Raw genomic sequence first — 26,165 nt, 5'->3', positions numbered from 1 at the left:
TGCGGGTTGAGCTGTCAAAAGAGGGACTGTCCCTCCGAAAAAGGGACAGTTGGGAGGTATGAAGAAAAGAAAAAAACTAAACTTTTTCTGGTTTCTTAAGTACAAACCAGACAAAGGCCCAAACAGTAGCCCAAATCTGCACCTTGGCTAGTTTGTACTTTCAAAACCCGCCTGGGCTTTAAATTAGTTATAAATTTGACTGAAAACCCGCCAACCTGACTGGAATGTTTCAGATGAGGCCGCAGGGAACTCTCTCACTCTCTGGGTCTTTCCCCCCAGACGTGTCTCATGGTTTATCCCGCAGGCCCGACTCTCGCCACCCCCTGCTGGTCGGACTGTACCACTACACCCTCAGTTCCAAACTCTCATTCCTGTCACAGACTCAGTGTTGAGCGCGTCCCTCTCTCTCCATGGCTGTCCCGCTGCTGCTCGCGCTGTGTCTCTTCCTCCCGCCCGTGTCCGCCTCGCTCTCCCTCAATCCCGCGGATCTGCTGCTGTGGGACGGGGTGAGTCTGTTCTCCCGGGGCGACTGGTATGAGGCCAGGGACAGACTGCTGGGGGCGCTGCGGAGCCTGCGGGAGGTGCGGGGAGCCAAGCTGAGATGCGCGGCACAATGTGGGCTCCGCGGGGCCAGACTGGAGGAGGCGGTGTTGGAACGTGCGGAATGTCTGGGGGCCTGTGAGAGGCTGGAGCTGGGGGAACCTTCCCGATACCGACTGACCCAAGAGACGGAGAGGAGCTTCCACAAGGCCACGCCCTATAACTACCTGCAGATCATCCACTATAAGGTACTGCCGGGGCGAGAGGCCGCGCACAAGGGGTTAATCTGGGGAAGAGGGGCACGTGACTTGCAGACTCGCCACTGGTTGGTTTATAGGGGGAATATTCTATCGATAAAGGGGAGATTGTACGGGCAGCGAGGGGTTCAGTGGCTTCTGCTGGGGGATAAATGGGCCAATGACAAGAGGGGTAAATGAACAGGACAATAAGAAGGAGCAGCAGGAGCTAGTGGCGAGGGCCAGTGAGGTGCAGCCTGGGACCAGGAACCACAATGCATTGCGCTCAGACTTGCACACGTGGATATGTTTTGGGAATGTGCAGAGATGTAGCCCCTCCCCCTCCCTCCAGGCCTGTGCCACATCCATTCATTCTCTCCATGCAGAAATGTCAAGTATGCAGTTGTGCTCCTTATGAGTAACCAGCAGTGCAGTTACGCTCGTTATGGGTAACCAGCAGTGCAGTTACGCTCATTATGGGTAACCAGCAGTGCAGTTATGTGGGTAACCAGCAGTGTAGTTATGTGGGTAACCAGCAGTGCAGTTACGCTCATTATGGGTAACCAGCAGTGCAGTTATGTGGGTAACCAGCAGTGCAGTTGTGCTCGTGTGGGTAACCAGCAGTGCAGTTATGCTCATAGACAGCAGTGCAGCTCACACAATGTATTGCAGGGAGTTGTGCCCGTGTATAATTGGCCTGACTTTGCATCTCATTAATCACTGCTGTGAGTGCTGTGTGAGCTGCCAGGACATTTCGAGAAGTAAATTTTAATTAAGCACGTCCTTATGTGAATGTCTTTAATTGCAGGTTTTTGGCTTTTCTCCAGTGAAACACAACACAATATGTTGATAGGATTCCTGTGCCAGGCACTGGGGGCACGCCATATGTGTGTGTGCGGATACTGACTCAGGCCTTGTCTGTGGGAGTTGCGCTTCAGCTGCTCTGACTTCCACTCTCATGTTCCTTATGTCCATTATGGGCAGAGTTGTGGCCCCTGGTAGAACCTCCCTAAGGATCTCTGTGCAGCAGGGGACTGGGCTTTTACAAGACTATAACAGATAGAAATTTAGGGAGCACCTCCCATCTGTAAAAGGTTACCAAACAATGGTGCGCAGGGTCGATTGGAATAAATCATATAATCAAGAAAAAAGGTGGGAAAGAACTGACCCATACGTCTGCACCTCCCATCCATCACATCCAATAACGCACATGTGATTGGGTTGATAAAACGTAACTTTTATTAAAGTATTAACTTTAAAGCCTAATTGTCCAGTATATATCAATGAAATAAAATAAGGGTGAGGCAGGAGAGCAGACTAACAGTGGCAGTGGGTTGGATTGATTTCTCTGTGGTTACTGACCAATCAGGATACAGAACAACCAAATATACAATGTTACAAGTAGTCACCTAATGCGGTAATATGTTACCTGTCCAGTACAGTCACTCTCACAGCTGCAATATAGGCACCAACCCTTTCTCCCCCAGAGAGTTCAAGAGTATATTGTCATTTCATCCATATACGTTTGTACAGTACACAGTGAAACAAAACAACGTTCCTCTAGGACCATGGTGCTACACAACATACATGTACCGGACAACAGACAAAAAGTACAAGTGCAAAAATATGCAACTCCTGCAAGACAGGACAAGACAGTGCACACTCAGCAGATGTAATATGTTACCGGTAAGTAAATAATGCTAAACGTCAGACATGATGGGTGTATCATTGTGATATGATAGTAGTAAGAACATGATAAAGTGCAGATGTGCTCATAGAGAACAATTGTATCCAATGGCTATTTATTTATACAATAAGGTCAGATGGAGTGTGAGAGAGATCTGTCTGGTCCCTGAGTATTCAGGAGCCTTATGGCTTGGGGGAAGAAACTGTTACACAGTCTAGTAGTGAGGGCCCTAATGCTTCGGTACCTGTCCTAGAGAGTCCCGGACTTTAAATCTGATTAACGTCACTCTCTTTAGGACAGCTACCTATCAGTACCTATAAAGGGTGCCTTAGGCACATCCTAATCGTCGGACAGTTAGTTAAAGGAATTGTTCAGTGTAAAAATAAAAACTGGGTAAATAGATAGGCTGGGCAAAATAAAAAAGTATCTAATATAGTTAGTTAGCCAAAAAAGTAATGTATAAAGGCTGGAGTGATTCGATGTATAACATGTCAGTCAGAACACTACTTCCTGCTTTTCAGCTCTCTTGGTTTACACTAACTGGTTGCCCTGGCTACCAGGCAGTAACCAATCAGAGACTTGAGGGGGGGCCACATGGGTCATAATTGTTGCTTTTGAATCTGAGCTGAATGCTGAGGATCAATTACAAACTCACTGAACAGAAATGTACCATGTGGCTCCCCTTCAAGTCGCTGACTAACTCAGAGTTAGAGAGCTGAAAAGCAGGAAGTTGGATTCTGGCTGTTTTATTAGACATCTGTTCACTCCAGCCTTTATACATTACATTTTTGGCTAACAAGCCATATTAGAAACATTTTTTTATTTTGCACAGCCTATTTATTTACTCAGTTTTTATTTTCACACTGGACTATTCCTTTAAATCCGTTGCCTGAGGCACATTTTATACGATACAGTTAGCCGGTACCGGTGCCTGATGTACAGTATAGTTGTTAGTGAGTCGACCAGCATTGGTGCCGAGGCACATTTTAGCTGATAGACAATCAGTGAATATCAGTACTTGTGGTATAACACAGGCTAGAAGCGTCAACCGTACCAGCGGGTGGGAACTCTCTGGGGGAGAAAGGGTTGGTGCCTATATTGCAGCAGTGAGAGTGATTGTAGGTGACTACTTGTAACATTGTATATTTGGTTGTTCTGTATCCTGATTGGTCAGTAACCACAGAGAAATCAGTCCAACCCACTGCCACTGTTGGTCCGCTCTCCTGCCTCACCCTTATTTCATTGATATATACTGGACACTTAGGTTTAATGTCAATATCAACCCAACCACATGTGAGTTATTGGATGTGATGGATGGGAGGTGCAGACGTATGGGTCAGTTCTTTCCAAACTTTTTTCTTGATTATATGATTTTACATGATTACCCTGCTACAGGGGTGCCTTTAGGGTGGGGCCCCGCAGGACAAATAATGGACTGGGGGGGCTCATCAGGTTATTTCTGATATTGTCTCAGCCAGAGGGGCAGCGGCAGGTAATTGCCGTTAAAGTCATTGGAGGGAGTGGACAAGTCATTATGCACCCCCCTAATCTATATGTTATCCGGGGCATGCGGGTTTTATATATTGACACCCCATGCTGAGGTCAGTCCTTCTGTCTGTACATCTGGACACGTTACATGTGGGGGGGGGCAAATAAATAGATTTGAGTCGTACAGAGAACACCTCAGTAGTAATTATTATTATGTCTCAACTCACACGTTCCACTAACAGACACTTGTACTTGAACAAAGAAACAGACATGAACAGTGAATAAATCCCACAAACCCACAGTGACTGTGCCACTGCCTGCAAGTGATGATACCGGGGGCTGGAGCAGAATCTGGCTTTTCCTCAAACGGGGGTCACTGACCCCATCTAAAAACAAATACTCTGTAAGGCTACAAATGTATTGTTACTTTTTATTATTCGTCTTTCTATTCAGGTCTCTGTTATTCATATTCCGGTCTCTTATTCAAATCAGTGCATGGTTGCTAGGGGATTTTGGAAATTGCAAACTGGAGAGCTGCTCAATAAAAAAACTCACCAAACTTGCTGACAGATATCTGAGAGGAAGTGCAAATAAGACAAGAAGTAGCTTTTGCTGACAGGTATCTGAGAGGAAGTGGAGGTAAAACAGGAAGTAGGGATGCACTGAATTCACTATTTTGGATCTGGCCGAACCCCCAAATCCTTTGCAAAAGATTTGGTTGAATACCGAACCGAATCCTAATTTGCATATGCAGATTAGGGGTGGGAAGGGGAAAACATTTTTACTTCCTTGATTTGTGATAAAAAGTCACGCAATTTCCCTGCCGCCCCTAACTTACATATGCAAATTAGGCTTCGGCCAGGTAGAAGGATTCTGCCGAATCCTGGATTTGGTACATCCCTAAAGGTGGCCATAGACACCCAGATCCTATCGTACGAATCGAGGATTCGTACGATTTTCGGATCGTGTGTGGCGTGTGCCGACATCTTTCGTCCAGCGGAGATCGGTCGTTTGGTCGATCGGTCAGGTTTGAATTTGACCCGCCGGAGCCCACGACACATCGTAATCGGATCGTTCGGCCATACGGCCGAACAATCAGGTTACCCCCGATTTAGCCATGTTTGTTAATGGCATATCGGGGGAAAGATCTGCTCGTTTGGCCACATCTTTGCATCTATGGCCACCTTAACAGGAAGTGGCATTTGCTGACTGGAAGCTTTGAGAGGACATGAGATGAGACAGGAAGCGCTTGTTGATAGGTTTCTACGAGAGGAAGTAGCTTTTACTGACATGGAGGTAAGACAGGAAGTATCGTTTGCTGACAGGAAGTTTTGAGAGGACACGGAGATGAGACAGGAAGCAGCTTGTTGATAGGTTTCTATGAGAGGAAGTAGCTTTTACTGACATGGAGACAGGAAGTAGTTTTTTGACAACAGGGAGAAAATACATGAAGTAGATTTGAAGACAGGGAAATTGGAAACAGGAAGTAGATATTTGGCTGGCCAAAGGTGTTAACGCTCAGCTGTTTTAAATAGTCCAGTGCGTATGAGAGATGGATTAGGCTGAAGGTTATTGTACTGTTTGTAGCTGGAGGAGTTGAACGAGGCCGCTGCTGCCGCTTTCACATTCTACTTGAGGAACCCGCACCACGAGCAAATCAAGGATGACGTGCAGCGCTATAGGACTATGAAGGGTGTGAGCAAACAGAGCTTCCGGGACCTGGAAGAACCCCATCACATGGTAACTACGCCAAGTATTTCCTACTCAATTCACTAAATCCAATGTGTCATGTAGAGTTGGATGGGAAATGCTCTGCTTATGGCAGACACTTAATGAATCATTTATTTGCCACTGCTGAACTGCAGGTGAGGGGCATTTCCCATGATACTGCATTGATTTCTACGGGATATGTAAAGAAGGTTTTTCCACTAGAGTGTCCTCTGTGCCTTTAGAATGTTTTTTCTGGTCCAATAAATTGAATCTAGGTGAGTAAGTACTGCTGGGATGTCGGATCCATTTACCCAGAGGTGATTCTAATGGGTCTAGATGTTATCCCACATGGACCCAATAGTCAATCACAGATTTGGATGTTTGACCTGATCACCACCACATTTAGCCCACATTTATAGAGGTCTCTTGGCAAACACAGTGATCTCTGTAGTCTCTCTCTCTCTCTCTCTCTCTCTCTCTCTCTCTCTCTCTCTCTCTCTCTCTCTCTCTCTCTCTCTCGCAGTCTTATTGGTGTGTGTTACCTCTGTAGAACTCTTCATTAGTCTCTCCCACCAGACAGGAATTGGCTTTCACTCACTTTGATCAGTGTGGGTTTTTTCTCCAGGTGCTGTACTCTAGAGCAGTCTCTTTGCTGTCTGAAGGAAAGCTTAGCAATGGCGTGTGGCGCCTGGAGGAGTCTCTGGCTCTCTACCTCTCGGCACTGGAGGAGTGCCGTTCCCTGTGTGAGGGGACAAGAGAGCAGGAAAATGAGGAGCACAGGGATATATCTGAGGTAATCGCAGGTAGGTTTCTCTTACGGGAGAGTGTTAATAAGGCATCATGTAAAGCCATCTAAGACTAAAGTTTCTCTTCTTTCTCTCCTTATCACCCATCACCAACTCATCTCACTCATCCACATGTATAATCCTGTCTCCTGCCATTGTTTTATATATTTATTTAACTTTCTTTACTGGGTTCAGCCATCTTGATTTTGCCCCTCCCACTTCACTCCATCTCTTCCCTCTTCCCCAGAATATTACATCCAGGTGTTGCAATGCAAGCAGCGATGTGTTCTAGAAGGTTCCTTGGGGCAGAAACGATCAAGGGAGAACATCATTATTTCCCACCTGGCTCTGCTGGAGGAGGGCTACACTAAACGTGAGTAAGACCTGCCTGACTATTTAAGCTTTCCAACATGACTTCCCTCTAACTGACCCAAGGGGTGTTTCCCTCTCCAGTTGAGAAGTGGGAAGCTGCAGCTCAGATCACCCAATCCCTACTGCTCTTCTATCCGCACAATGAGACCATACTAGGGAGACTATCGGAGTATGAGAGGACACTGCAGGGTCGGAGCAGTACAAAGCCACGGGAGGTAATTTCCCTTTGCAGTGCTATTTTTCTGTCAGGCCTAAGCTCAGATCCAAATATGGTGGCAAAACTAGAACACACTTTTTCTATATCATATAACTGATGGTGTTCTCCTCTCACAGGCCTTTTTTCATTTGGAGATATAGTTGTTGTATAGAAGGCAGAAATATTGGACCTCACATCGCTTAGGCTTAAAGGAAAAGCAACACCAAAAAATAAAAGTCTTTTAAAGTAATGAAACCAGAATGTAGTGTTGTGCTGCACTATGAAACTGGTGTAATTGCTAGAATCACTACTATAGTTTATATAAACAAGCTGCCGTGTAGCCATGGGGGTAGCCATTCAAAGCTGAAAAAGGAGAAAATGCACAGGATACACAGCAGAAAACAGATAAGCTCTGTAGTATACAATGGGATTCTTCAATACTTATCTGGTGTATGCTATGTGTTCTGTGCTAGAATGGCTGCCCCCATGGCTACACAGCAGCTGTTTATTTAAACTATAGTAGTACTTATCTGTTATCTACTGTGTATCATATGCTTTAATGGCTGCCCATGGCTACACAGCAGCTTGTTTATATAAACTATAGTAGTACTTATCTGTTATCTACTGTGTATCCTGTGCTTGAATGGCTGCCCCCATGGCTACACAGCAGCTTGTTTATATAAACTATAGTAGTACTTATCTGTTATCTACTGTGTATCCTGTGCTTGAATGGCTGCCCCCATGGCTACACAGCAGCTTGTTTATATAAACTATAGTAGTGCTTATCTGTTATCTACTGTGTATCCTATGCTTGAATGGCTGCCCCCATGGCTACACAGCAGCTTGTTTATATAAACTATAGTAGTGCTTATCTGTATCTACTGTGTATCCTGTGCTTGAATGGCTGCCCCCATGGCTACACAGCAGCTTGTTTATATAAACTATAGTAGTGCTTATCTGTTATCTACTGTGTATCCTATGCTTGAATGGCTGCCCCCATGGCTACACAGCAGCTTGTTTATATAAACTATAGTAGTGATTATCTGTTATCTACTGTGTATCCTATGCTTGAATGGCTGCCCCCATGGCTACACAGCAGCTTGCTTATCTGTATCTACTGTGTATCCTGTGCTTGAATGGCTGCCCCCATGGCTACACAGCTGCTTGTTTATATAAACTATAGTAGTGCTTATCTGTTATCTACTGTGTATCCTATGCTTGAATGGCTGCCCCCATGGCTACACAGCAGCTTGTTTATATAAACTATAGTAGTGCTTATCTGTTATCTACTGTGTATCCTATGCTTGAATGACTGACTCAATTTTATCCAAAATAATCCACAATTTTAAAAATGGTTTCCTTTTTCTGTGTAATAATAAAACAGTAGCTTGTACTTGATCCCAACTAAGATCGAATTAATCATTATTGGAGGCAAAACCAACCTATTGGGTTTATTTAATGTTTACATGATTTTCTAGTAGACTTAAGGTATGAAGAACCAAATTACAGAAAGATCCGTTATCCGGAAACCCTGGGTCCCGAGCATTCTGGATAACAGGTCCCATACCTGTATAGCATAATGGCCTAGACACCCCATTAGTAACTTAGTCCTATTATGCTTCTCTTATCCCACAGAGTATTGCTGCATATGTAAGCCAGTCGCTGTTGGAGAAGAAGCTACTTTATTATGCAATGGAAAATCTGGGAATTTCGTTTCAGGATCCTGTAAGTCCCAATTTTTTGTGATATTGCGATATTGATATTTACTCTATAACTCCTTAGCCACACTCCTCTGCTACCTTAATACAACACATAGATAATGCCAATGGATGTACCGCAGCTACCGAATATGTTTCTGTGCTGCAGATCTCATGGCCTATCAATGACTCAATAAGGAGGTTATATAATATGCCCCATTTATTAGGATGGGTTTGGGCCTATAGAAAGTATATCCAATAGGGTTAATTAGGTCTGTTTTAATTTCAGTGACTCGCTTATATTTAAAGAAAATGATGGGTAAGTGGTAGTGCAAGTAGTGCATACAAGGTGTTTCTCGTAGATAAGTACGTTTGTGTTTGAACTCCACTGATTGATGCAAAGTCCTGCTGCATGTGTTTTTAAAATGTGACCCAAAATGCTTAACAATCCTTTTAAAAGGGGAAGCTTATTAAAAAAAAATAGTGTGAAGGGATCTGAACCTTTAAAAACTTGATGAAAGGCTAATCAGGATTTAAGTCAGATATGTACTGTTCAATTTGTCTTATTTAGATTCATTGCATATCGGCCGTGCAGCTGCTACAATAAAGTTTAGTATATAACAAACAACATGTCTAGCCTTATTCCTTTCTAGGCTTAAGTTCTCCTTTAAAGGGGTTGTTCACCTTTATATAAACTGTTAGTATGATGTAGAGCAGTGGTCCCCAACCAGTAGCTCGCGAGCAACATGTTGCTCTCCAACCCTTTGGCTGTTGCTCTCAGTGGCCTCAAAGCAGGTGCTTATTTTTAAATTACTGGCTTGGAGGCAAGTTTTGGTTTCATAAAAACCAGATGTACTGCCAAACAGAGTCTCCTGAGGGCTACCAGTCCAGATAGGGGCTACCAAACAGCCAATAACAGCCATTATTTGACATCCCCATAGACTTTTTCATGCTTGTGTTGCTTTCCAACTCTTTTTTACATTTAAATGTGGCTCACGAGTAAAAAAGGTTGGGGACCCCTGATGTAGAGAGTGATATTCTGAGACAATTTGCAATTTGTTTTCATTTTGTATTATTGGTGGTTTTTGAGTTATTTAGCTTTTTATTAAGCAGCTCTCCAGTTCTCCAATCTGGTTGCTATGGTCCAAACTACTCTAGCAACCATGCATCAATTTGAATAAGAGACAGGAATAGAAAGATCAGTAATAAAAAGTAGCAATATCAATACATTTGTAGCCTTACAGAGCATTTGTTTTTTTTAGATGGGGTCAGTGACCCACATGTGAAAGCTGGAAAGAGTCAAAAGAAGAAGGCAAATAATTCAAAAACTATAAAAAATAAATAATGAAGGACAATTAAAAAGTTGCTTAGAATTGGCCATTCTGTAACATACTAAACATGAACTTAAAGATGAACTACCCCTTTAAAGACCTGTATGATAGCAAAAAAATATGAACTTCATTACCCCTTAAACTTGTTCTGCCTCTGTTGGTTCTTTTGAGGATTAACAATAATATTGGAATGAGTGATGTGCGGCCCCTCGCTGCCGACTTCCTTTTTCATAGACATGCGCCTGCTCGCCCCGCCCCTTTTGTGACATCACGGGCGGGTGGTGGACGGTCGGGTGTGGGTTTTACCCGACCCGCACATTACTAATTGGAATGTTTTTTAAAACGCAGGATTTGTGGACTCCAGAAGAAATCATCCCTGAGAGTCTCAGAGAGACAGTGAGGTAACTGTTATATATACACCGTAGATTAAGATAATATAATTCTATATACATTTATTAAATATTTTCAGTGCTTTTAAAGTTATTTGTAAAAAATAACTGCTATACAGGTTGTTCCTTTGTTGCCAAGGTCTAAATTTCCCAGCAGCAAAGACCGGCCTGTTAATCAGCTGCCTTGTCTTACATTGTATCAACAGTCTGAACCATCAGTGCAGAAAATAGTAAGGGACAGACACTGCTTTCAATAGAAATACATATACAAATAACTCAGAAAATGTGTAATGAATGTATATTGCAAAGTTGCTTAGAATTATGTTTTCTTTTATTCGGCACATTTTTGTTTTTGAGTTGACTTGCCTTTTAAGTTACATGTCATGAAGATAAGCTTTGTAAATATAAAATGCTTTGGAAATTTTATTCCAATTTTGAGATGAATGCAAAAAATTCTGAAACAGGCAGTGGGAACATAGTATTGTCATTTACATACATGTAGGTCCTAATTTCAGTCTCCCTCCACGGAGCTTTCCAATGTTGCTAAGAAACCTTGCGTTGCCTCCATTGCTGAGCAGATGGACCAAAATATGCTTATACCTCGAAATCAGCCAATATCAACAACAGAGGGGCCCAATAGGCTGATATAGAAAGGGGGGCTCAGATATAAGAATTAAAGTGACAGGGCGGGGGGCTGATAGAATTAAAGTGACGGGGCGGGGGCTGATAGAATAATAAGATACTAGCGAGTATTAGGCAGTTGTCTGTTATTGGGGCAATAGGGCAATACAAATGAATAATCATTAATGGCATGTTCATTATTGTAGTATTATCCCTGGGGCCAAATGTATTTCACTATCAATTGCTGCAACTATGCCCTTGGAGGGGAATTCTAGTTCCTTATCAGTATACAAATGCACTATATTTAATAGTTTTTCCTGTTCCTACTCAGGTTGGAGAGAGAGGCAGAGGAGCAGAGAGGGGGTAAGTGGGAGTGTGGGGCAAGGGGGGGGGGGTAAAGTGTGGTACAATGGAGACTTACTCATATTTTGTTTTGTAGCGGACTTGCCGTATGAAGAAGTTACTGTGACAATGACCCCAAAGCAAATGAATGGGACAATGAGAGTAACTATGGATGGAGTGATCAGCAAGGAGGAATGTGAGGCTCTACTGGGTCTGGCACAGGTGAGGATGTGTATTAAAATAAATTAAAGAGAGTAAAACACTGAACAGGAAAGTGATAAAATATGTAGGGCCAGCCCCAGGGGATAACCGATGGGGACTGGGGGTGACCCAGAAAGATAAACCATTGGAGGGAGGCAGACAGAATGTGTAAGGTGGAGGCATGGTGATTTGTGATATAAGGATTTGGGTGAGGCAGAAAAAACTAAATTGGAGGATGTAGAGGATCTGAAAGATTATGATAAAGACAGAGGCAGAAGTAGTGTAGAGGATTGAAGTATGGTGGCCTAAAGGATTAGGTTTGGTGATGAGTCAGAAGAAACTTACAAAGAAAGGGGCTGTGAGTTAAAGGATAAGAAAACCTTAAAAATAAGTGAATGTAAAGGGAATGAGGGTGATATTCTAAGCACCTTTGCAATGTACATTCATTATTTATTTTGTTTTAATTCCAAGATATTAAAGGATACATTTACTGTTAACATGAATGAATTTTGTTACAACAGCGCCATCTGCTGGTCAGTTTCTGACCAGTCTGACCACCAAGTAGTCAAGGAAGTTGTCAGGAGAAAGAAAGAGGCTGCTCTGATGTTCTTCTGCTTAGGAAAAGAATTAGAAACCTTTTTCACATCTTTCCTAAGCAGAAGAACATCAGAGCAGCCTCATTCTTCCTCCTGACAACTTCCTTGACTACTTGGTGGTCAGACTGGTCAGAAACTGACCAGCAGATGGCACTGTTGTAACAAAATTCATTCATATTAACAGTAAATTTATCCTTTAATCTCTTGAAATGAAAACAATATAAATAATGGATGTACATAGCAAAAGTTTTAGAATAGCACCCCCATCAATTTTACATTAACCTATTTTTGAGGTTTACTTATCCTATAAAAGATTGTTTGTTTCAATACACACGTGTAGCGCTGAATCATCAGATATACATATAGAAACAATAGAACTCTACCTGTATCTTATGATTCCGCACTAATAGTGGATGATGTTTAGATGCCTTCAAAGGCACCCAATCAAAATTTTCCTACCAGACTGATCGACGAGCCGACCGATATCCAAGTCTTCTGCTGATATTGGTTGGTTCGTTTCGCACCATACACACACTGTATGTCGTACAAAAATTTGTTTTTCTGTGATATTATCGGTGCAGCTATGGCCACCTTTAGGCAGAAAAACAATACAGGGGCTGATAGACGAGGATGGGATGGTGAAACAAGAGGAATGCAGAGGGTGTGGGATAGAATGAAAGTGCAGGAAAAAACCTGTGAGTTGAGAACCATGGAGGCTGCAAAGAGTATTTGTATGTATAACCTCTTTTTAGGAGGCTGCAGGATCTGGAGAGGGATTCAAAGACAGACGGTCACCTCACACTCCTCATGAGAGAATTCAGAGTCTCGGTGTCCGACAAGCTTTACAGGTGAGCTTGTGCAGTGTCAGCGTTATTATATACAGTATATCAATATACATGCCTTTATATATGTTACACCTTATGGTGGGGAATCTTGTATATAGTGAGTAAAGTACCCCCTCTTGTAAAATATAAGGATATTATAAGTTACCGAGGAGTTTCATGACCATATAAAAACACGAGGCCGAAGGCCAAATGTTTTTATACAGGTCATGGAACTCCGAGGTAACTTCTAATATCCTCATATTTTACAACTGGGGGTACTTTATTTATTATAATACACAAGTTTCAGTGAGTCATGTGACAGAAATGAAATCAGAACTCACCGTTTATAACTGATGACATCAGAACTCACCGTTTATAAGGATATAATTTGCTAGATATTCATGGCTTTTGTGTATTATATACAGTATGTATATACCACCTTAGAAGACTATGCAGTTAGAGAAATTACCCCCAAAATAGTAGTCTGTTAGATCTCATCCAAATTGTCATTGTTCTGTCCATAAACCTTGTTTGTAACAGGTTTATCGTCTTTGTTTTATTAAGGTTTAAAGTGATAGGTAACCCTGATAACAGCACCACTCTGTGTATAGCATGGCCCTAAACTATACTAAAACATAGTCTCAAGAGCCAAGAAATTGTAAATTGTATTGCTTGGCTTTGCATAGCTGTTACTTAAATAAAGGGTGTATCCATAATAACACACTGGAAGACCCTAGAACAGGGGCCCCCAACCTTTTTTTTTTTTACCCATGAGCCACACTTAAGTATAAAATAATGTTGGAGAGCAACACAAGCAAGCAAAAATATATTGGGGCTTCCGAATAAGAGCTGTGATTGGGGTATTGGTAACCCTTATGTGGACTTGCAGCCAACAGGATGCTCTATTGGCAGTACACATGTTTTTTTGCAACTAAAGCTTTCCTTTAAGTCAGGAATTTAAAAAGAAGTACCTGCTTGGAGGCCATTGGGAGCAACATCCAAGGGGTTAGAAGAGCAACATGTTGCTCATGAGCTAAGGGTTGGGGATCACTGATCTAGAACATGACAGTGGTACATAGGGCAATTATAAGATTTATAAATTGTACAAATTCTACTCTTTGGCCGCTTTAATGGCAAAGTTCATGGGGGGGGGCTTACAGATGAGTGCCATTTAAGCCCTATGTGCCATTGCAGTAAGGTGAAGTCATTATCACAGAGTTACAGGTAATTAAAAGCATAGTCGTTAGAACAGTGTGCCTCGAGTTGTCTGTCTGTCTTCAGCATACCATCCCTAGAGCTGTGCTTCTCCATACAGATGGCCTCTTCTGGATCTGTCAATTCCTCCCAAGCTCAACTCTTCTATCAAACCAGCGAGCGGGCCCGGGTGCTGGCAGAGGTTTATTTTGGAACAGAGAGCCTGCACTTCTCCTACACTCATCTTGTATGTCGCACAGCCATCGAAGGTAACACTGGATGTGTTTGAGAGAGTGTGTGTGTAATTCTCTATTCCTCTGTCCTCTTTAAACGTGTGCCTTGGCTCAGTGTCATATGAATGCATGAGTCACAGGGAAGGATGGCAAATGACATTAGTCTAATAATAAGAATAATGACAAATAAATGTAGGTTGGTTAAAAGGATAATATTCCCTTGTATGAATGAGAGTTTATCCTCAATTTAATTAATTAAAGCAATTCTGTATTGGACTTATTATTTATTAATATGCATTGGCGCTGCCATACTGTGAAAACTTGTCCTATACTGCCCTCTGCTGGGGGGAAATAAGCCTGTTATGAAACTTTATGGGGGGAGAGAGACCATTTTTGGAGTAAAAGTGGTTTAGTGGTTCAGTGTAAAATACTTTCTCCGTATTCACAAACAGAAATCCGCCTAAATTCTGACTCAACCGCCACTTTTCATATTTAAGTGAAAGTTTACAGACACTTTTATAAATTTGTCTCTCAAACGACATAAAAATCGTGCAAAAACGACTTTTAAACTACATTTCCCCCCGAAATTTTAAAAATTGAGCAAAGCTCAGTATAACTCTTCCTCATGTGTCAGAATTTTAATATAATCTGCTCTTCTTTGGTTCAGACAATCTTCATTTCACACCTCTTGTAGGTGCCCCATTGGGGAATTATCATATTAATAGGGAACAGCATTTTATAGTCAGGGCATAAATTTGTGGCTAAACCTATAGGTAAAAAAGCCTCGTTAACAAAACAAGTAAAACACTCATTAAACAAAACAAGTGTATTTTATATGTAAAAAGTTTATAACTCGCACTTGTTATTTTACTAGTTTTAGCTTTATGAATGAGGCAATATTGAGTGAATATATTATCTAAAGGAAAAGTAAAACCTCCCAGCCATTTTTTTAGTTTTAGCAGCAATTAGACACTTGACCAAAGATAATAAAACATATTTCTTATAGAAATCCATATATTTGTGCAAAATAGCATTTCTTTTATTTAGAGCCTTATATCTTGTTACAGAAGTGAAATTACACAAACATGTAGGCAGATTTAGAAAGCCCTGGATATCTTGAAAAAAAATGATGTATAATTTTCCTAGGTAAAATAAAAACTGTCTGTTTAAAAGATAAATTCACAAAAGTGGAGATAGAGGTTTGTGAATTTGGTGGGAAATCCGACACTTTTGTTTTGTCTAAATATCATCACTTTTCTGAATTCCCCCCTATGTGTTTCTCTGGTGGGGACACTTTGGGGGCAATTTACAAAAGTGGTGATATTGAGACAAAATAGTGGAGATAAAAATGGCAGATTTCACTCCAAATCACAAACCTCTAACTCCACTTTTGTGAATTTGTCTTTAAAACGGACAGTTTTCAGATGTTGTCTTTTGCACAACATTTTAATGACATTTGTTATGAATTTGTCTTTAGCTCTTAGTAAACCTGTCAGTCAGACATTAAATTGCGATTTCCGGGATGGTGTTTATTTAACCTAGGAAATTTATACATCCTTCTTTCAGAATAAACTGAGTTTTCTAAATCTGCCTACATGTTTGTGTAATTCCACTTCTGTAACAAGATATAAGGGTCTAAATACAAAAAATGCTATTTTGCATAATATAGGGATTTGTATCAGAAATATGTTTTATTACCTTAACTTTAGCATTGGCATAACATTCCAAGATAGATAGTTTGGCATTGCCACAACAAATGGGCAGCAGATATGGAAATTTATTCATTCATTATTTACATTTTTAAGACTGAAATATGCCCAAGGGATTGTGCTTTGGAGATCACTACCCAAGAGCAACGTTTGCTGTCATATTGGGTTTTAGAGAAACTGGTTCAATTCCCATTCCAGACACAGATCAGCCTAAATACAAAATCTAACTGAGTGGATTTTTTTTTATAAATGTCAGCAGGAAGGCAATTTGGGGAGATTAGTCGCCCGAAGAAGAAGCGATTTGTCGCTGGGCCACTAATCTCCCGAAATAGCAGTGTGTCTCTGCCCATAAAACGCTAATCCCTATTAATATGATAATAATTCCCCAATGGGGCAACTACAAGAGGTGTGAAGTGAAGATTGTCTGAACCAAAGCAGAGCAGATTATTTTAGACTTGATCTGACATATGGGGAATAGTTACACTGAGTTTTACTCCATTTTTAAATGTCAGGAGAAAATGTAGTTTAAAATGTCGTTTGTCGTTTACTCCAAAAATGGTCTCTCTCCACTTTTGTGAATTCCCCCCTATTTGTCTCACTGTGGCATTGCTCTACAGTACTTTGTGCCTGTACCCTTCAGGAAAGCAGGAGGGACGCACAGATGTCAGTCAACCTGTCCATACAGATAACTGTGTGCTGGACACTGAGGAGAAGAAGTGCTGGAGGGAGCCCCCGGCCTACATACACCGAGACTTCAGGTAAGGAATTAAGAGGAACTGCTGGAGGAAGTGGGAATACATTTTAACGGCAATGCCTTGAGGGCAAGTGAGATTACGGGTAGTTAAATTCAAACCAATCTCACTAAAACCTGTTGTTTTCCACAGTGGCCTACTGTATCTGAATGAGGATTTCCAGGGGGGCAATCTCTTCTTTACAGAAATGGATGGCACCACCATCACGGTAAGTGGGATTTGGACACTCCACCAAACCCAATATCATTTTCTAGTCTTGCGCCTTTGACCTCAAGAACTGGTTTGTCTTTGTAGGCGGAGCTACACCCCAGCTGCGGCCGACTGGTCCTGTTCAGTTCTGGTGGGGAAAACGCCCATGGGGTGCGTGCGGTTACAGGGGGCAAACAATGTGCCATAGAGCTGTGGTTTACCAAATCAGCAGAACATGCAGAGCAGGTAACATTCAGATTTGAGCTGTCATAAGCAAAATATATATATATATATATATATATATATATATATATATATATATAAATATACTTGCCGTCACTGCACTCACCACTCATTAGCGTCAAGGCTGGGTGCTAACCAAAAATTTATAAAGTCCAGTAGATGAAAGCACTCACAGCTCCATTGTAAAGATAAAGTTTAAAAAGTTCCTTTATTGAACCCACATCAGATCAACGCGTTTCAACCCCCACAGGGCCGTCATCAGGATAGTGCAACCAAGTGAAACACCCATTTTAACTAGTGATAATCCAATCAGTGATGTGTGATCGTGATTACATCATCATTTATCTATTTAACCCATGGCATACCATCTATAGCACCAGTAAATCCATATTTTAAATTTCAATCATTATTCAGTTAGATTCATTTCTGTTATTAAAAAACACAATTCATCATATAAATACCCATATAAATACGAACCTTTTAAATATGGCAATACAGATAATAAATTAACTATAAATATGATAGAATGGGGATTAATATCTCGAGAGTGATTAAATACAATTAAAAGTGATTAAAAAATGTGAAAACCATTTCATTAAAAAATGAAATGAATCAGAGAACCCAATCCCGCTTGTGGTCTCTAAGATAAAAGCCCCAGTACCTTCAGTGGGATAGTTCCGTAAGATACACTGTGTATATTCCCTACTGTGCAGTGTTGAAAAAGTGCCATGTGCCTATATCAAAACATAATATAATATATCATATGGCATCATCTGGAAACCCAGATGATTCGCCATAAAAATTCACACAATTACATTAAAAATTCTTCTCGACTCAATAGTCCTTAATTTCAAACATTTTGGGGAGATCATTTTCAATTTCAATTTACGGAGATTCTGGAATTCATGGCAATATCCAGGAATTGTAGTTACTATAGCGGATATAAATTCCAGTCAATTATTTATGTTTTCACCCTTATTAGGGCCAAGAGTATCAGTGGTATAGGAGACTTTACAGCCATCTTATAGGAAACATGATAGAGATTGCATCTCATTTAACCCCTTAGGGGAAATAGTGTCCAAGGTTCCGATCCATCTGGCTTCCTTCTGTAGTAGGATCTTACCCCTATCGCCCCCTCTTCTGGGGGGTGGAACACAGTCAATCAACATTGCTCGTAATGAGGGGAGTGAGTGATTATTGGTCAAAAAATGCCTAGCAAGAGGGGTGTCAGCTTTCCCACCACTCAAAGCCAAGCGGATCACTGATCGATGATTGTTCATCCTTATCCGAAAGGATGTAACACATTTGCCAATGTAGTATAGGCCACACGGGCACATAATACAGTATACTACATATTCAGACAAGCATGTCAAATTATGACGTATCGGAATTCTCTTACCGGTGTGGGGGTGAGGGAAGGTCCCCCCTGTCAGTAAACACCCACAGGTTTTACACCCACCGCAGCGGTAGCACCCAAGTTTACCCGCCTTAAGCCAGGTTTCACTTTTCTCCTTCCGCAAATCCGTCTCCATTAATATGTTTTTCAGAGATCGTCCCCGCCTGTAAGCACATATAGGAGGAGACATATCCGTAAATGGTAAATTTGTATCCAATTGCAATATTGGCCAATGTTTTCTCATCACTGAATTCACCTGTTTGCTTACAGGCATAAAATTAGTCACAAAAACCATTTTGTCATCCTTTTTCACATTAGTCACCTCAACCACTTGTCCAGCTCCAGCATTTTTACATGCCCTCTCGAGTTCTCCATTAAGGAAATCCCATTCATATCCCCTTGTAAGGAATCTATCTCTCATTTCCAAGGCTTGTGTTCTAGCTGTGGCCCCATTTGTGTTAACCCTAAAAACTCTTAGGAACTGGGTGTACGGGATTGATTTCAACACTGCAGGCGGATGAAAACTCTGAGCATGTAGCACCGTGTTACGGTCTGTATGCTTGCGAAAGAGTGTAGTCCCCACACCTTTAGGGGTACGGAATAGCCTGACATCCAGGAAATCAACCATATCACTGTGACAGTTGGCTGTAAATCTGACCGGGGTCGACAACTGGTTCAAATGGGTTACAAAGCCCTGGGCGCTAATGAGGTCCCCTCGCCAAATAATCAGGATATCATCGATGAATCTCCGATATAAAAGGAGATATTGACTGAAATTGGGATAACTATAATGATGCTCAAAAGAGTCCATATATAAATTGGCATAAGAGGGGGCCACATTAGAGCCCATGGCGGTCCCTGTCTTCTGTAGATAAAATGTCTGTTCAAATCGAAAATAATTGCACTTTAATCACTTTTAATTGTATTTAATCACTCTCGAGATATTAATCCCCATTCTATCATATTTATAGTTAATTTATTATCTGTATTGCCATATTTAAAAGGTTCGTATTTATATGGGTATTTATATGATGAATTGTGTTTTTTAATAACAGAAATGAATCTAACTGAATAATGATTGAGATTTAAAATATGGATTTACTGGTGCTATAGATGGTATGCCATGGGTTAAATAGATAAATGATGATGTAATCACGATCACACATCACTGATTGGATTATCACTAGTTAAAATGGGTGTTTCACTTGGTTGCACTATCCTGATGACGGCCCTGTGGGGGTTGAAACGCGTTGATCTGATGTGGGTTCAATAAAGGAACTTTTTAAACTTTATCTTTACAATGGAGCTGTGAGTGCTTTCATCTACTGGACTATATATATATATATATATATATATATATATATATATTGAAAAGAAGATCAGCACACTCTGTATTATTTAGGTGAAAGCAAGTGTTGGTTTATTCACACATCTCATCCGACGTTTCTTTCTCTTGAGAAAGGTCCCCATGTTGGACCGAAACGTCGGATGAGATGTGTGAATAAACCAACACTTGCTTTCACCTAAATAATTCAGAGTGTGCTGATCTTCTTTTCAATATTACTACAAACTTTGTCATGCATCTCTGGCTTCGTCTATGACTGAGTGCAGGCATATATATATATATACGGTGTGTGTGTGTGTATATATACACACCCATAGCTTAGGGAATGGTGGGACATTGCAGTGCTGTGTCAAGGCCAGTAGGAGGCAGCAGTAGTGTATAAAGTGTATTAGAAGGGTGTCTCCTTACCATTAGAGGGCAGCAGTGTTTATTGTATTTTCTATTGGTTCCTGTCAGTAATGATGTGTCACTTTCTGACAGACAAGCTCCCAATCAAAAGCTCTTGTGAGAGACCGGGATGAACCCCAAGAAAGCACAGAGGGTGAGACAACAAGAAACAGAAGAGTGAGCGGCAGGAGTGGGCGAGAGACAGTTGCTGCTGGTGATGCGACCTCTTCAGACCCAGAGAGACCCTCAGGCCGAACACATCAAAAGAGAGCAGCCAGGAAGTTTACAGATGAACTCTAGAGACCGCTCAGTGAATGGGATGTGAATGAGACTGCCCCACTGTGTGTGACCATAATGCTTTATAAATACGGGAGGCTCAGTGTGTATTAATCAATTCCCTGGGGTGGGACGTGGGAGAAGAAACCAAGTCTCTGCAGGGGTGGGGGACATTGCTGTGCAGAGCTCTGGCAGGGAAAGGGTTAAATGAGCAATGTTATTAAGTAGTGAATGCTCTTATCTGTGCTTGTATAGAATTTGGGTTGATAGGTTCAGCCACTGGCCTTAGAGGTGATGCAAAACTACAACTCTCACCAGCACAAAGTCATGGGTTGTAGACAAGTGTAACTAGGTCACTGCTTTGCAGCTATTCATTAGGAAAATATCCTGCAGATGTGTGGGTGGGGGTTAAATCATTTCCCCAAAGATAACTGCTGCTATTCAAGGAATGGGTTAATGGAGAAATCCACTTGAAATGAGAGCGGGGGGGGGGGGATCAGGGATGATAGTAAGTGGCAGGGTTAATGGGGTGGGTCAGGGCAGGTCGTTTTGGGATGTAGGGATAAAGCTGTGTCTGTGCTCAGGCCCCGGGGCCGTCACACCTCTGCTGTGCCAGAATCTCAGGAACTTCTACATAATGACCCCCCTGTGTGTGTTCATCCAACCTGCAGGGCCGACAGAGAGATGTGCCCGGACCTGTTATCCACACACAGGAACCCCCTTTCTCTAGCAGATCTCGGTATCTTCACAAAGGGGGCGCCTCTTGGCCTCCTGTTGTAAGACTACGGTACAAAACAGCGAGATCTTTCTCTGACGGATCACAAAGTTTGACCCAAATAATACACATAACACACAAATGTCTCTGTCTTAAATATATTGATAATGGGTTGAGTGCAGAGGACTCTTGTATTTGTCAATACACGTGCCCCCCGGTTTCCAATATTTTATGTTCTGCAAAGGCTCCAAAAAACCTTTATAAATATGAATTACAAATCGTTCTGCTTCTTTTCTGAATGGCTTGTTCTCTTTATGGTCTGTGGGCAGACTGGAGTCAGGGGCTGTAAGTGCTGGTATTTTAATTGAGCTTTACATAAGTGCAAAGAAAACACCAGTGTGCACCCCCCCCTACATATGTAACCCCCAATGGTGACCCCATTGTATTCTGTGCAGCAACTCATTCATTGTGTTTCCCCTAGGAAATAATCAGAGATATTCCACCAGCACTGGGCTGCTACTGACCTCTATATGGAGAATGGTCTGGAAAAAGATTTTTGCTTCAGGGCCCAGGTATGTCACTTTCTTGCCCTGGAGGTAATTCTATCATTGTTACTTTGCCTAGATTCCCCTTTCCAATAAGCCCAGTGCATACATAATATATGGAATAATGTACCCCCTACTGTAATTGATAAGGATATTAGAAGTCACTGAGGGGTTCTGTGACCATATAAAGACACAAGGCTGCAGGCTGAGTTATACAGGGAACTCTGAGTATCACTCATGTATTATAAGGGATAATGTACCCCCTACTGTAAATGATAAGGATATTAGAAGTCACTGAGGGGTTGTTCTGTGACCATATAAAGGCACAAGGCTGCAGGCTGAGTTATACAGGGAACTCTGAGTATCACACATGTATTATATGAGATCATGTACTTCCTACTGTAAATTATAAGGATATTAGAAGGAGGAGTTAGCTACAGGTACTGGAAGGGGCTGTTAATCATGTGTGTTAAGCTTGTGATATAAAATTGTGAAAACATGAGATGTTTCTGGGTCTGTTATACATTAGTTATGCACAATGGCCTAGCAAGAAGCCATATTGGTTGTCTTTGATTCCTGGCAGCGCCTTGGACCCCTCATCCCACTCCGGCCCCTGGGCCCATGACTCCAGGAACCACATGAGGGAGAATGAAGGAGATGCTGGTACCACAGTACCACAAATAGATGCTGCTCTGACCCCTAAATCCTGATTAGTGAAGATCCCCAAAGCCACTTTACCTTTCCTTGACTGGATGACAAGGGGACATCCGGCCAGATTAGACTCATAGAAGTCTCAGCCTAGAAACACACAAGGATTCTTTACAAGTAGAAGAAATGTTGGAAAGGATGGAACCAACCAATCGCCGGCATTTAAAGGTCACGTTTGCCTTAAAATGAACGTTTGGCATGTAGAAAATGGCACTGTAGATCTTGGCTGTCACTGATCTTGCTGGCTGGGTTGGATGGTGCCATCACTAATACAGATTTATACCAAACATTCAGGATAAACAACCCCCTACTCTACAGAAGTCACCATCTTCTGCACTGAGAATCAGTCACTGTCCCAGGGGTAGTTATCCTTTAAAGATGGCAGTTTCTTCTATATAGTTCTATAAAGTGATTGGCTACAGGGTATCAAATGTACAAAACATCTTGTGCCGCATTACCCTCACCCTCAACGCTGTCTTGTGGGGGGTTGAAGAAACGGGGCAACAACCTGTCACAAAGTTTTGATTGGAGGAGTTGGGATGGCAGGTCTAATAAGACAATATAGTGGCAGTATGTCCCATGAGTAATAACAGGCAATATAGAGCAATATTGCCATATGGACAGTTGGTTATGATGGTTCAAAACTTACTGTCCTTCATTTGTTCAAATCCCAGCACCCTCGGACAGCTTAAGGCAGTCAAGGAGTTTTGAGTAAAGTGGTTCAACAGCAGCTAAAGAGTCATAGGTGAGAGCTTTCATACCGCAGGCCCCACCACATCTAGAGAAGACCCTCACTGAAGTTCATGATGATGATGGCAAATAAGATCTTGAGCTGTGTTAAGGGCAGAGATTCGGGGACATTTCGTCACCCGACGACAAATCGGCTCTTTTTCAGGCGACATCTCCCCAAACTGCCTTCCCGCCGGCTAGAATCTAAATCTCTGGCTGGATGGCACTTCGTTTTCTGAAGTTGTGGAAACTTTGGGCGACTTTGGAAAGCGAAGTGCTCTGAGTGCCATCCCACCGGTGATTTACGTTGCAGCCAGTGGGAAGGCAGTTCAGTGAGATTAGTTGCCCCGAAGAAGAGGCGATTTGTTGCCTGGGCGACTAAATCTCCTCGAATCTCCACGTGTGTCTCCCCCCTAAAAGGAGCAGAGAGTCACAGGAGGAGGGGTCATTCTTCCACAGTATAGAGCACTGGTAAGGCCCCATCTAGAATATGCCCTACAGTTTTGGTCTCCATCACTCAAACAGGACATTATTGTATTAGAGAGGGGACAGAGAAGGGCAACTAAGCTGGTAAAGGGAAAATCTTAGCTATGAGGAAAGACTGGCCAAATTGGGGATGTTCACGCTGGAGAAGAGGTGCTTAAGGGGAGATATGATAACTATGTATAAATATATAAGGGGATCATATAATAATGTCTCTAATGCTTTATTTACCAGTAGGTCTTTCCAGCTGACACAAGGTCACCCATTCCGATTAGAAGAAAGGAGGTTCCAGCTAAATATTGGGAAGGGGTTTGTTACAGTGAGAGCTGTGAAGATGTGGAATTGTCTCCCTGAATCAGGGGTACAGGCTGATACATTAGATAGGTATAAGAAGGGTCGGATGCTTTATTCACCAGTAGCTCCTCCCAGCAGACAGGAGGGAGCCAATGAGATTAGAGGAGGGAAAGGGGTGTTACAGGGAGAGCTGGGAAGTGAATCAGTGGTACAGGCTGATACATAAGATAGGTACAAGGAAGGGTCGGATGCTTTATTCACCAGTAGCTCCTCCCAGCAGACAGGAGGGAGCCAATGAGATTAGAGGAGGGAAAGGGGTGTTACAGGGAGAGCTGGGAAGTGAATCAGGGGTACAGGCTGATACATTAGATAGGTATAAGAAGGGGTTGGATGGTGTTTAGCAAGTGAGGGAATACAGGGATATGGGAGATAGCTCATAGTACAAGTTGATCCAGTGTAGATGTGGAACAGATCCAAGGCGGCAGTCAAACAGTTTGACTGCCGCCTTGGATCTGTTCCACATCTACACTACAGTTCTACATATTGATTTGGGTAATCGGACACAGGATACCCGTGGACAGGTCTGATCTAAGTATGTGGTGAGCTACTTTCATACTAAATTGTGCACAAGTTGATCCAGGGACTGGTCCCATTGCCATTTTGGAGTCAGGAAGGAATTTTTCCCCCTCTGAGGCAGATTGGAGAGGCTTCAGATGGGTTTTTCGCCTTCCTCTGGATCAATTGGCAGTTAGGCAGGTTATATATAGACTTAAAAGGGTGAACTTGATGAACGTGTGTCTTTTTTCCAACCTAACTTACTATGTAATGATAAAGTGAGAGCTGCTGCTCAGAATATCGGTATGAGCAAAGTTTCCTGTGATATTGGCCAAGACGTTTGGGTGATTAGTATTGGTAACCTTGGCCCAGATCCTCACCTGCTCAGCTGCTGCCTCCAGCCAATCACAATTGCTTCCCAGTTGTGCCCTAGACAGAGGCTTCTCTTAATGAATATGCCTCTAAATGTCTGGAGCCAATGAGCTAACGCTCCTTTTCACTATCTGTCTAATCCAATCGCTTGTGCATTTAAGCTTTTCATTGCTCATAATGTTTATTCGGAGACAGTGTCAGACTTGGGCAGCAGAACTCACCAGCTTTTCTCCCAGTGCCCCAACAGTCCACACGGACCCTGGTCAGATAACTTGTAGGGTCGGCCAGTGTGTGGCTATTCATTTGTTTCTGCAGTTGGGGGAAACAGGACTGGCCATGCAAATAGGGGGGCTATGGGGTACATCTGACCACCCGTTTCAGTATATGTTTATGAAAAAGTCTTATTCCCAAAGTTTAGGGGGCCCTAAAATTATTTAGCTGTGGGGCCTAGTGATGGCCGAATTTATTCGGCAGGCGCAAATTCGCAGCAAATTTCTGCGTTTCGCTGCCGTCAAGAATTCCGACGCCAGCGGCAATTGAACACACGCCCATTGACTTTAATGCACATCAAAACTCGCGTTTCACACATTTTTCCCCGTTTCATGAATTTTGCAGGAAATTTGCAAATTTTTTCAGCGCAGCAAAACGCGACAAATTTACCCATCACTGGTGGGGCCCAATAATCTGCAGTTATGCCACTGGTTGCACATTGAGATATACCGTATATATATATATATATTTCAGATGACACTGGATGAGCCAGACACGAGTCTCTACAAACAGAAGAGTTTATTTGCTGTGAGATCACACCCCAGGGGCCCCGTCCGGCATTTACACAAACAAAACCAGTAGAACAAGCCCGGCACTTGCACATGTAACATTTCTCTCACTCACATTCACTTTCTTGTGGTTGTTCCGGTTTAACCAACTGGGCTACTTAGGGGGAAGGGTGGCCAGCAGATCAGCTGCCGTGGGAGACGTCGGGCCCCCCCTATATAATATGCAATTAGTTGGGCGGCACACGT

At 42.3% G+C, this 26,165-nt stretch overlaps 1 protein-coding gene across 2 annotated transcripts; it reads left to right on the top strand.

The window, feature by feature from the left end:
* Positions 1-230: 230 nt before the first annotated feature.
* On the top strand, positions 231-21,732 carry p3h3.S (prolyl 3-hydroxylase 3 S homeolog). 2 transcript variants are annotated; one of them, XM_018227284.2, is made up of 15 exons: positions 231-788; positions 5,539-5,691; positions 6,287-6,464; positions 6,694-6,819; positions 6,900-7,033; positions 8,650-8,739; positions 10,391-10,443; positions 11,384-11,415; positions 11,492-11,616; positions 12,944-13,039; positions 14,331-14,478; positions 16,792-16,909; positions 17,036-17,111; positions 17,198-17,338; positions 20,557-21,732. In XM_018227284.2, exons 1-15 carry the CDS (start codon positions 411-413, stop codon positions 20,761-20,763), a joined length of 2,055 nt encoding a protein of 684 aa, XP_018082773.1. In that variant the 5' UTR covers positions 231-410; the 3' UTR covers positions 20,764-21,732. The 2 variants fall into 2 exon arrangements, with proteins under 2 accessions (XP_018082773.1, XP_018082774.1); XM_018227285.2 differs by lacking the exon at positions 231-788 and adding an exon at positions 847-1,171.
* The last annotated feature ends 4,433 nt before the right edge of the window (positions 21,733-26,165 follow it).

The sequence above is a fragment of the Xenopus laevis genome, chromosome 7S (assembly GCF_017654675.1).
Source record: "Xenopus laevis strain J_2021 chromosome 7S, Xenopus_laevis_v10.1, whole genome shotgun sequence".
NCBI classification, from domain to species: Eukaryota; Metazoa; Chordata; class Amphibia; order Anura; family Pipidae; genus Xenopus; species Xenopus laevis.
The sequence above is the reverse complement of the archived record's forward strand: the minus strand, read 5'-3'. Positions and strand labels throughout refer to the sequence as shown.

Coding starts and splice junctions, on each gene's coding strand:
- p3h3.S (XM_018227284.2), top strand. CDS start 411: ATGGCTGTCCCGCTGCTGCTCGCGCTGTGTCTCTTCCTCCCGCCCGTG. Junction 8,740..10,390: donor GAATTTCGTTTCAGGATCCT/GTAAGTCCCAAT, acceptor TTTAAAACGCAG/GATTTGTGGACTCCAGAAGA. Junction 13,040..14,330: donor GTGTCCGACAAGCTTTACAG/GTGAGCTTGTGC, acceptor TTCTCCATACAG/ATGGCCTCTTCTGGATCTGT.